Below are 12,253 nucleotides of genomic sequence, written 5' to 3'. Positions count from 1 at the left end.
ACTATTGTACATTTAGTAAAAGATGATAATTTTCTTTGAAATAGAGATGAAAAGTGTAAAAGTCATGCTCATTTTATAAGGAAATTAATTTGAAAATCACAACACATTTATAATGATAGTTTTTGTTTGCATAAAAAAAAACTTGAACAAATACATGTATATTAAAATTTTACTTTCCCAGCTGTTATAAAATATAGCAAAGGGAAAGTATAGCGATCGGTCAAAGTTTGACACTCCCGACTGTTTTGCATTTCTTGACAATTTGACGCTCGAGGGAACCCGAAAATATAAAATCTTACAAAATTGTGCGTGTCGGCGTCGGGGCCGGACGAACCGAAAATTTTGAAACCCGGCAAGATCGGGACGTGCCGTACGAGGGTGTCGCGGCGAGTCGGCGGGGTGGAGAAACGGAAAAGGGAGATCGCGTTTCGTATCTCTCAGCGGAGTCCGACTTAATGAAAATTTTACTCGTTAGTGGCATTTTGAATATTTTTACTGTAAAAACACTTCTACCCTCAAAATTAAGCATTTTGCCTTTTTATAATAATTAATAATATAAGAATTATTTTTTAAAATAAAATTTAAGATATGGACCCGCACACAATTTATGTTTGAGCTAACAGCACAATAGAAATTTTTAAGAGAACTAATAAGGTTCATTCCTGATGTAAAAAAAAAAAAAACCAGATATTGAAGAGAAATACTAAAGATGATAATTATTTTATTAAATTCAAGGCCAGGTGAGAGGAAAAAGCCAGGGCTCAAGCCAAAATCTGAGTTATAAAAGTTTAATTATGAAGTGTAGAAAATCATTTATGTGATTTCAAAAACTTAAAAGGAGGAAAAATATAATAAACTGAGAGCATTGCACCAGAAGAAAGTATAGAGAGGTCCGGAAGACCTTAGCCTCGGGACATTTTATTACTCTTTGCGTATGTGTTATCACCTTGTTTCGTGTTGCAGTTGTAAGACAGATGAAAAATACTGAAAATTTAGTAAATCAATTGTGTATTTTTAAATAAAATTTTAATAGTTTTGATTTAAATTTTCTTGTATACCGAATAAAAATTATTTAACGGCAATGAAAAAATTACCTCGTTGAAGTCGACACTGGAATCGTTGCACATAACACATATTGTTGCCATTTCAAATAATGCTTCGTAATCGGAACATTTAACCCTCTGGCCTTTCAAGAAACTAAAACAGAAAACTGTCATTTACATTTCATCTAAATAAAATAAAATTATTACATAATTTAATAAAATTTTAAGAGGATAACATTTAACAAAAATAAAGCAAAAATAATAAAACAGGTTAAAATTCACTTTTAACACAGTTTTATATTGGAATTTTATATATACATAGAACACTTATATACACAATGGAAACTTGATTATCTGAATTTGATGGGATCAGAGATCTTTCAGATAAACAAAATTTTAGGTAATTCAGACAGTTGTTTTGTTTGTTTTTGTGTTTTGGATACATCAAGCAGTGATGATTTTAAAGTTTCATGAACAATAAATACTCTAATGAAATTATTGTATATGAAGGAAAATTAGTTTACTCAAAATATAATGTAGTGTTACCTATATAAATTAGAGTTGCAATGATATAAGAGACAATGATGTAATGATCTTTAGTTACATGAAGGATTTGGTTGCTGTATCACTATGGTATGTACAGTACAGTGATACATATTCTGAAAGCGTTTTTTTTTTTTGAAAACTTTTGAATAATTAAGAATTGACTTTCTATATATATATATACACACAATTATTAGCTTCAGGAAATCACAACAACATTCTAAAAGTATAAAAGAATTTTACTTGTAATTCTGATTTAAAAAAAGTTATATTATATTATAAACAAATATTCATCTTCTCCACACAGTTTTTGATTGATTTGCCAATGCAAAGTACTATCATATAATAAACTATCATATATAATAAGCCACATTTTCATTCATTACAGTTGTTGATCTGCAATGAACAAAAGAAGACAAATGCTATGACCAACATTATTCATAAAAAAAAAATGAAAATAGATTTGAACTTGGTTCCCATGTGACAATAGGCTGATACCTTTTGTATACCAGTCAGAATAACCTAAAAATTTTGGCAACTATAGATAAATTTATTTAAGGAGCAAAAAATGTTTCCATGTGTGAAATATAAACAAAAGATGACATTAATTTTTATTGAAACGTTTTTCTTAAGATACACTTCTTTAAGTATAAATATAAATAAAACGGAATAACTTATTGATATTAACTCATAAATAAAAGTTTTTTTTAATATTACAGTTTTTGCTGTTTGCACCCAAAGAAATGTTTCAAGACTGATCATGTGATACAATTAAAACTTTTATCTGCCAAATGTTTACATAATTTATGTGAAAAACTGCTTTACTCACATTTCACCGATTGGTTCGTATGTGGAGCCAGTAGCTTCAAACTCTAAGAATGTGCTGTCACCATCTTCGACTTTGTCCAAAATAAAGAACTGCAATAAAATGCACATAAAAATATAGAGTACAGTATTTAAACATTTAAGTTATTATCATTACCACATATACATATTAATGCACTTACCCTGCTAACAGACATCTGATTTGTGGTCAATGTACCAGTTTTATCTGAGCAAATAACAGATGTGCAACCTAAGGTTTCTACTGAAGGCAATGATCTTACAATAGCATTCTTTTTTGCCATTCTCCTAGTTCCTGTAATTATAATTTAATGTATATGAAACTACTGGATCAATACAAATATTTTTAAAAATTTTTCTACTAGAGTATTTTACAAAAGTAAGAAGTTTAAAAAGTGGGATTATACTAGCAATCTACCAGAATTTATTTTGAAATTGAGAAAAGTAATAATTAGAAAAACTTAAATATAATTATTCATAACAAATTTTTTTTATAAATACATTCAAATTATTATTATTACTTTTTAATCAAATCAAATCTTTATTTATATATCAGCAATGATGAATACAAAGTTATGTACTAAATAATAATAAACATAAAAATTTTCTAAACATTTTTAGCTAATTACATAAGTTTTAATGAATTAAATAATTCCACAGCAATCTTCAAATAATAGTTTTTCTTACATTCCACTTAGAATAGTGAAAATACAAAAATTACATAAATTAAGAGGAGGTTTAAGGGTTTTAAAACCTGTTTTGGGCTTATTACTCTAGTGAATCTGAAGACTACAGATATTTTGGTGTTTAAATTAAAGTTGAATAAAAGGTTAATTTATGTTATTTGCACAATTATTATTAAAGTTTGCTGATAAGTAAGTTACAGTTGTCTCTCCTTTGACTTATTAACTAAAATTGAAATATTTGTTTAAACACACATTACATTAATTGGTTTATTGTATTATTTTCATCAGTTTTGAAGTCCTAGAACCAATCTTCCATTTGTTTTATATGGACAATATCTTTACTTATATGAAATTTTTGGGAATGTATCTATTATATAAAAATAGAATTACTTTGTAATAGACATTACTTTCTATTCATTTTATTAATTATTTCATTCTTTCCAATTAGGGGTTAATCCTGCAAACTCTATGTTTATGACCTTGAATATATGCATGCATGATATATATATATATATATACTATATATACACACCTATGCATATATACATTCATAAGTGTACATGAAAATGAACTTACCCAAAGCCAAACAAGTTGTGATAACAGCAGGTAAACCTTCTGGAATGGCAGCAACAGCAAGAGCTACAGCAATTTTGAAATAGTAAACAGCTCCCTAAAGTATAGAATATACGAACACAATAAATAATAATAGTTTACATTATTTATGTAATATTTTTATTTATTATATAAACTGTATTGAATAATGGTACATTTCTTTTTTTTCATTTTTGACTCTTTCTGCCCTGTGGGTAACTGAGAGGGCTGTTTTTAATCAGACCCATTATGGGTTCAGTTAAGCCCACAATGGAATGATGAGGCATGGATGGAGTCTGACAAATCAGGGACAGACAAAACCAGGAATTTTTCATAGGCTATTCTCAAGGATTTGATCCCAGATTCCCCAAAGTGGTAGGATGTGCCTTAGCAACCTTCTCCATCTGGCATCATAATAGTTCTTTTGTATTATGGTAGAATTTGATTACATTTATTTTGGCAAGTCTTTTATATAGAAATGAATTATGCATTTATGTTAATGTATTCACAAATATAGTATTAATTATAATTTAAAGTGTATTATTGTATACGATATGTAATATGGTATATGATAAATTATATATGTTGTAGGATTATTTGAAAAATAATTCTATTTATTTCTGTTGGAATATTTATCACTTTTCATATTTTTATATTTTATAATTATCATAATTATAACTTTATGATTATAATTATAGTAATTATATTTTTAAGCATTTTCTTATTATTTCTAATTACAAACAATGACATCTTTTCTAATTATTATTAAATTTGTAATCTAATTGAAAATTTTGCATGAAAGTTAAGACTTTTATTAAAAGATTGATTATTATATCAGGACTTTATTAACTGTGGCTATAAAAAACTACAGATTATACATATAATATATTTACATTAGTTATGTGTACATTATAATAAAACATTCTGTTGTAATTTACATACATATTAATACATATTGATCTTGATAAATATTAGTTATAATATTCTGTTCAAACATTAAATTTGTTTTTCTAGACTCACTTTGTTTGGATGTAACTAGCTTTTTTTTTTAATTTTATATTTTCTTCTAATATAATATTAATATAGAGTGATGTTTCATCCGCATTATTTTGCAAGTGGTATGTTGGTTCCTCGGCACTTCTTTTCTCTGTGGATTGATTAGATGGTAAAACTATCTTTTATTTTTTAACATTTTTGAAATAATTATCTGAATTTTGACTTTTACAGCAATTGATCGCAGTGTTCCATTTTACTTTTTATATTTTCTTTAGATTTGCGAGAAAGCAATTTATAGTACACACACTGGACTGTTTGGATCATTGTATGGTTGACCTATGAAATTAACACAATATACTATGCAACATACTGTTCCATGTTTATGTTTAGGATGCAAATTTGCATTCACTATCCCAAAACATCGTAAACAATATTTCTAGAAATACTCACACTCGCAACAACAGGAAGTTAAAAACTAGAAGCGTTAATAAGTTCCTTAGCTGCACCATCTGTTGAGAAATTTATTGCTGAATACAGTATATATACCAGTGTCTAGTGCTATGCTAGACTAAGGTCAATGAATAACTGCAGAACAAATTATCATCTGTGTATGATATATATTGTGTTTAAGAATTTCCTGACTGTGACATGGGTCTAGTATATCAATCTGTTTTATGTAGTGTAATGTATGTGCTGTTGTGAAGCCCTAATGTTTCTATACTTTTAGGCAGTGCATGTGTTACAATTCCTGTGCAAGAAACTGCTATTGGCACAATATGTACTTCATCCATTCTTCACAAATGCTTCATTTTGTGGGCAAGTTCTGAATATTTATTAAGATTTTTAGCATATGTATTTTGCATGATGTGGGTGTTCGGTACAGCTATGTAAGAGGTATGCGATTTTGTTTTATTTGCCAACGAATGCGATGTAGAAATCACATTCATTGTAAAATATATATACACAATAATACTTACTTTAATCCAGGAACCACCATGAGCAGGATCATTGAAGTGGCCAATATTAATAGCCCAGACAGCTACACAAATAATGGAAATGACTTTAGATAACTGTTCACCAAATTCATCTAATTTTTGCTGCAGTGGTGTTCTTACTTCTTCTGTTTCTGTCATTTCAGTTCTGATTTTACCTATTTATTGGAAATATATTGTTGTATAATCATACTTCATATAATGAATAATAGCAACAATATAATAATAAATAAATAATATTTACCAATGGCAGTATCTAAACCTGTTCCAATAACAATACCTCTTGCTTTGCCAGCAGCAATATTGGTACCCTGTGAATATACATAGTTCATTAAAAAGTATTCATCAGGATAAGGAAAAAAATAACTGAATATTCAAAGGTGCACTTTTAATTCCTTTTAAATAATTATGTTAAAAACAATTTCTCTCTTACTAACATCAAATTCTTTATTTTATCTATTTCTTTTCATGAAAGAAAAAGTAACAAGTCTTTCACATAAAATCAAATGTTAGTATACACTGTACAAAATTCACTAGAAGAAACTTTCAGTTTTTTGTTGTCCATAATCTTTCAATTACAAATTGCAGTAATTATTTTCATTTTCATTTAAGCATTCAGCAACAGAATATGACAGATATTTATTTAAAATATTGTATCCACTCAGCGCTATATGCTTTACAACTGATATAGTATCAAATATCAATTGTAAATTAATTAATAAAAATATTTTAAAAACTAGATAATAATTTATTTAGCATTTCATTTTATATTTCTAAGGTGTTATTTTTAATTCTGACATTCAAATTGTCCACTTAAATTTCAACAAAATTTAGATAATTCATCAAAAACCTTTATACTAGCAGAATTAACTCAAATTAAATGTTGAAAATGTCATCTTTGGGCAAAATTTTTCTGTCGTCATACATTTAACAGAAAGGACAACAACCCGAACAACTTAAAAGTATTTTATATTTTTGAAATTTGTAAGGTTTTTTGGGTTGTATTCTTTTCCATTATATGTATGACAGAAAAATTGTGTGTGAAGATGACATTTAAATTAAATGTTGCAAACATTCATTAGATATAAGCTAGTTGTGCTGAAATAAAGGTGTTTGAAACTGATTTTAAATAAAATACATCATCAAAGTAGTTAAGACTAGATAATTCATTTTCATTAAAAGTAAATTCATGTTAATATATTTTCTGAAAAGAAAATACCACAGAAGAGTAATTTATGCCATTTTCAATAAGAAACTATGTACACAACACACATACACATTCATATTTATTATGCATATGTATGTAATGGTTTCCTGGCCATCTTTCCCTAAGAAATAAGTATTAAAATAATAAATGTAAATTATAAAAGAAATAATCTTACTGAAAATAGAATGTTCTTCTTGTCCTGATTTACAGCCCTGACATCAGGAATGGCTTCTGTGTGCTTGATTACAGAAACAGATTCACCTGTTTGGTTAAAAATCATCAATTAATTAAAAACACTTTATGAAATAATTGTTAAATGAATATCTACAAATTTGTATACATATTCATATCATAATAAATTAACAAGTAAAGATTGTTAATGCAAACTTATTAATTCATATAAACATTAAAAAAAAATGTTGGAATTTTAAAACTTGATTTAAAATTAATTACTCAGAACTTGAGATAACGAAATTTTCTCTAATTCACAAAAATCTTATTGTTTGAAAATAATACTGTCTGTTCGGTGAAGTTTGATTAAATTTTTATTGAAACTGTTTCTAGTAAAATATTCTGTGACTTTAAATAAAAGGAGAAAATCTTAATTTATTGTAACAACTTATCCTATCTAACTCTCCCTACCTTACTTAATTTACATTAATTTTATTAGGGTATTTCCAGTACTCCCAGTATTTATAGTATCTTTTGTGATATCATATTATCAAACACAGTTCTGTTAAAGATAAGAAGTTTTATTACAATGCTAATTATCATCAAATTGTCTAATTTAATTGAAATTACCCCTCAACAAATGTATATTGTTTTGAGTTAGCACTGAATTTGGTAGGAACATATCCTGAACATTATACATATAACGTTAATAACCTGGTATAGAATTTTATTGTAAAGAAATATGATTAAATGTATCGAATTAAAATACATAAGCATGCACATAAATCATTTTAAAAATAACTGACTAATAAGAAGTAAGGTTAAATCATTATTTAATGGCAACTTTGTCTAAATTTTTATGATTGCATGACAAAATTGCTTCTTTGGCAAAATATATTTTTCAATAGTTTGACGTTTGGTCCGACATATTAGATCAAATGTCAAACTACAAAAGAATAATTAGGTTCACTATGCCAAAATATCCAACTAAAAAATGACAGTAGTTATCTTGTATTTTAATTGGATAGTATATGACAATTTATTGTAAAATTAATATCTAATAACTGAATAATGATTAAAAAAACTTAAATAAATTTAATAATTTTACAATTAAATAAGATAAAAATTATCATCCAAAAGATGCTTAATGCAAAAAATTTGATTTTCAAATTTCAGTTCATCTATACCAAATTAATTATAACTGTAGCAATATAAATACCATAATAATTATTACTTATTAGAAATAAATTTTGAAGTTACCTGTTAAAATGGACTGGTCTACTCTTAAAGTTGTGGAAAAGATTTTTGTTAAACGGATATCAGCAGGTACCTTATCACCAACTATTGTTAAAAAGAAAATTTTATGCAGTTTACACAAAAATAAACCTTTTTTTTTTTAACAATATAATGTAAAACTTACCCGAAACTTCTACAATATCTCCAGGTACAATTCCTTTTGCACGGACTTTCTGTACACCCTGCTTATCCATTCGTACAACTTTACCCATTTCGGGTTCGTATTCCTTTAACGCTTCTATTGCACTTTCTGCATTCCTTTCCTAAAATTTTAAATATTTGATATTAACTATCACGAATATAAAATTATATTTTATAATGTAAATATGCCGATAACGCAATTATTTTAAAATAAGTATGTTTCCAACATGCTTATTTTAGAAGCACAAACTAAGCATGTTGGTAAAAAATAAGCAAAAAGAGCATAGTTTATCAGTATACTAAACCTTTTCAAACATAAAAAGCTTTCAATAGATTCACTTATAATAATTTATTAAATTAACAAATTGAATTTCAAATGTTGAATTTTACTACTTAAAAGTAATAAATTTTATAAGTATCTACTTTATTTTTATTACAAATTTATTAGTTAAATCATTTAACACCAGATTCTTTCAAGCTATATGTTGGCTAATTATTTTAATCATTCAATCAAATTAATTTGTGCTAAAGATAGATAACCGAAGTGTAGTTTCAAAAATTGCCAAATCCACTTTTTTGAGTCGTCAATGCAAGGGCCGTGAATGTAGTTGATTTTAAAACTAACCTCCAATTTTCATTCTCCTTTTTACCTCTTCTTTCTGATGAATCTCTGGTGAGAGAATCAAATGCATTTGATTTTTTTATGACTTGCTAAACAAACATTCAAATATTGCTAATCCACAGGCAACAGTTTCTTCAACAAGAATGAACACTTTAGTTTTTGAATATGAAGAATCTAATACACAGGTAAGAATCAAATACATAGAAGAATCAAATACATGATTTGATTCTTCTATCATTAAACTCATTAGATTTTATTATCTGCAAATGTGAACCATGCAGAATCTGTGCATAAGTCCCATTTCCCTACAGAATATTAATAATTTTTAAAACTTTATCATCTAAATAAATTTTTCATATCTAATTTAAACTATTAATTAAAGCTCAAAAATTAATTTTATTGAAAACCATTTTAATTGGCGGAATCCTAGAGCTTCACGGAACACAAAGCTGGAGCCTCCGATTTATGGTAACAAAACATAATTTTGATCATTTTATTTATATATAATTTTTATAATTGTATATTTTATTTTTACGTAGAGGAATTATAGAACTGTTTGCATCTTATTTCTTAAATTTAAGTTTAAATGAAAAATAATTATAAAATAAATTTATAAAACTGTGTTTAATGAATCTTGTTAAATTAAACACAAAAAAATTGGAAGAAGAAATAAATTAGGAATGAATATGACATACATGACATAATAATACTGTTTATTTTTTTATTAACAAAAAAGAATAAAATTATTAATATGTGAAAGCGTAGTTTTCAAGAAGAATGACAGAAATAAGAACTTAAATAGCGTAAGAAAAAAAATTTAGGAAAATTTTACAGGATATTTATTAGTTTCAGAAAGAAAATTTATACTTAATTTAATAACAATTTTACAATACATGCCTCAAAAAGTAATATCAAATAATCAATTTTGTATTAAGTGATATTATATTTAATGATATATATGTATATATATCCTTATTGATTTAAAGATGAAATATACTAAGACGATCAAAAAGTTATTTATCAAGAAAAGATAACAAATCTGCTTTAAAAGTGGATTCGCAGGTTAAAAAGTGCACCGATTTAATTGTCGACATCAATTAAAATTAGCACAAATATTTTGTGCGACGACGACTACGATAAAGAAAGCAAACGAGATAATTGCAAAAGAAGCGCATAACTGCTACGGTCCGATTTCCTTAATGTTCTGTGTAATACATTTCAAGTAGAAATAACGAATTATGTTTTTAAGTCTGTGTCTTTATTACATAAAGTCTTTAATGATTGGCTACTAGACAAAGAAAGAAACTTTCCGATTGGAAAACAAAGAAAGCAATCTGGTAAATTTAAATGTTAGAAATTGTAATATCCAAATTAATAAATATAGCTTACTTTTTAAATAATACTGTCTGAAAAATTTTATAAGCTTAAACTTTTATAAGACAATATTAAGTTAAATTATCCTATAATATCCTGTATATATATGCTCTTTCACAAACTATATTTTGTTAATAATAATATATGACAATATTAATATTGAATTATACATTAACAATAAATGTAAGTCATTAAATAAAGGTTTAGATAAAAAAATAATATGAATGTAAAGGACACACTGTAGAATTTTATTACGATGTAATGTCACTGTACAATAAACAGAAAAAGTACTGTAGCTTTTTGTTTTCTCTGTTTTAGGGATAAAATTTGTAAAATTTTCTTATATAAAACTTTAAAAATTTCATTTCTATGAAGAAAAAGAAATAATATAAATATTTATTAAGAAAAAAATTAAATGCTCAAATAATAAAATATATTATATAATCATAAATTGATTTTTTCTTTTTCTAAAATTTTGAATAAATAATTTTCAAATTTAAAAACTGAATAATTTGTGCAAGTTAAATAACAAGTTTATTATTTTTGAAATTTAAATAGCCCAACAAATATAGAATAGATTCAACATTGTATTTTTAGCTTATATTTAACATTGAAGGCAGCTAAGTATAGAAATGGTAACCCACCAAAACTAATTGTTGTTAATTGTAGTCTGGAGACAAGGCCAAAAACATGACTAAAAAGGGAAAAGAAGTATGTTGTAATGATAAATAGAAATAAAAAAGAACTGAAAGGGTTTCAGCTATTTGTTAGTCAGCCAAGTTTGGCTAGGAATCTTGAAAGTAATATGATAAGGACACAAAATTTATTTATTTACATCTCATTTTCAAAAATACTTTGCTTTAAGTATTTTTATTTCTGAAACTTTTCTTCTTTTCTTAATAATGTAACAAATATCTTCAAATACGTGCGGAATTAATTATTCAAAAGGAAAACGTAATTTTTTTTAATTAAGCTTTCTTCCAGAATTTGTATCTCTGTGAAGTTAAAGTTTACAGAGACGCATACATTTAATTATTATAATGAAGAATTTGTGTTACATATGTTAAAAATTAAATTTATTTTTACTTTAAAAAAAAATTCATTTACTTACTTGCCATACACCAACAACAGCATTGGCAATAAGAATAAGCAGAATAACAAATGGTTCCACAAAGGCAGTAAGTTTATCTTCATGTTCTTCAAAAATGGCTAATACCTTATTATAAAAAATTTTAATTTTATTATTTAAAATCATATTTTCCTCTTATATAATGATTCAAAAACAAAAAAAAACTCACAAAAGATATAATAGCTGCTAATAGTAAAATTTTCACAAGTAGATCGTCAAACTGTTCTAAGATGAGCTGCCATAACGCTTTACCTAATGGAGAAAAACAATTTTTGAATTATTATTTGTTTGCAAATAACTTTTATTTTTAAAAGCAGTTATTTTAAAAGGTAAAATATTTCTTTACATACCTTCTTCTGCAGGTAATTCTGAAAAAAAGAAAATTACACAGGACATTAATAATCAATATAATTTTAAAATTTCAAATTAAATGTTTTCAAAATAAGTTATAATATGCAATCAAATTTAAAATCTGTTAATATCAAAATATGTTCTATAATTGAATAAATTTTAAATTTTAAATTGTAAAATCAAATTTGGTTTAAAATATTCTATAAATAATTGAGCAGTGTATAATATCGTCGAAGAAATAAACAGAAGAATTTGTAATTAACTGAAA

The 12,253-nt window shown here is 25.8% G+C and overlaps 1 protein-coding gene across 1 annotated transcript in view; it reads right to left on the bottom strand.

Annotated features, from left to right (window-relative positions):
* LOC136976597 (calcium-transporting ATPase sarcoplasmic/endoplasmic reticulum type-like) overlaps positions 1–12,253 on the bottom strand; it is a 30,002-nt gene that overhangs the window by 6,047 nt on the left and 11,702 nt on the right. The window contains exons 3-14 of the mRNA XM_067271926.1: positions 11,985–12,002; positions 11,804–11,886; positions 11,617–11,721; positions 8,493–8,631; positions 8,333–8,413; positions 7,077–7,162; positions 5,939–6,005; positions 5,680–5,852; positions 3,692–3,785; positions 2,594–2,724; positions 2,416–2,504; positions 1,095–1,197 (exon numbers count right to left, since the gene is read on the bottom strand). Of these exons, the coding sequence (XP_067128027.1) occupies positions 1,095–1,197; positions 2,416–2,504; positions 2,594–2,724; positions 3,692–3,785; positions 5,680–5,852; positions 5,939–6,005; positions 7,077–7,162; positions 8,333–8,413; positions 8,493–8,631; positions 11,617–11,721; positions 11,804–11,886; positions 11,985–12,002 (1,169 nt within the window). The remainder of the gene's footprint in view (positions 1–1,094; positions 1,198–2,415; positions 2,505–2,593; positions 2,725–3,691; positions 3,786–5,679; positions 5,853–5,938; positions 6,006–7,076; positions 7,163–8,332; positions 8,414–8,492; positions 8,632–11,616; positions 11,722–11,803; positions 11,887–11,984; positions 12,003–12,253) is intronic.

Source organism: Centruroides vittatus, unplaced genomic scaffold (genome assembly GCF_030686945.1).
Source record: "Centruroides vittatus isolate TY-2023 unplaced genomic scaffold, ASM3068694v2 contig_409, whole genome shotgun sequence".
NCBI lineage: Eukaryota > Metazoa > Arthropoda > Arachnida > Scorpiones > Buthidae > Centruroides > Centruroides vittatus.
This window is presented reverse-complemented; position numbering and strand designations above follow the sequence as displayed.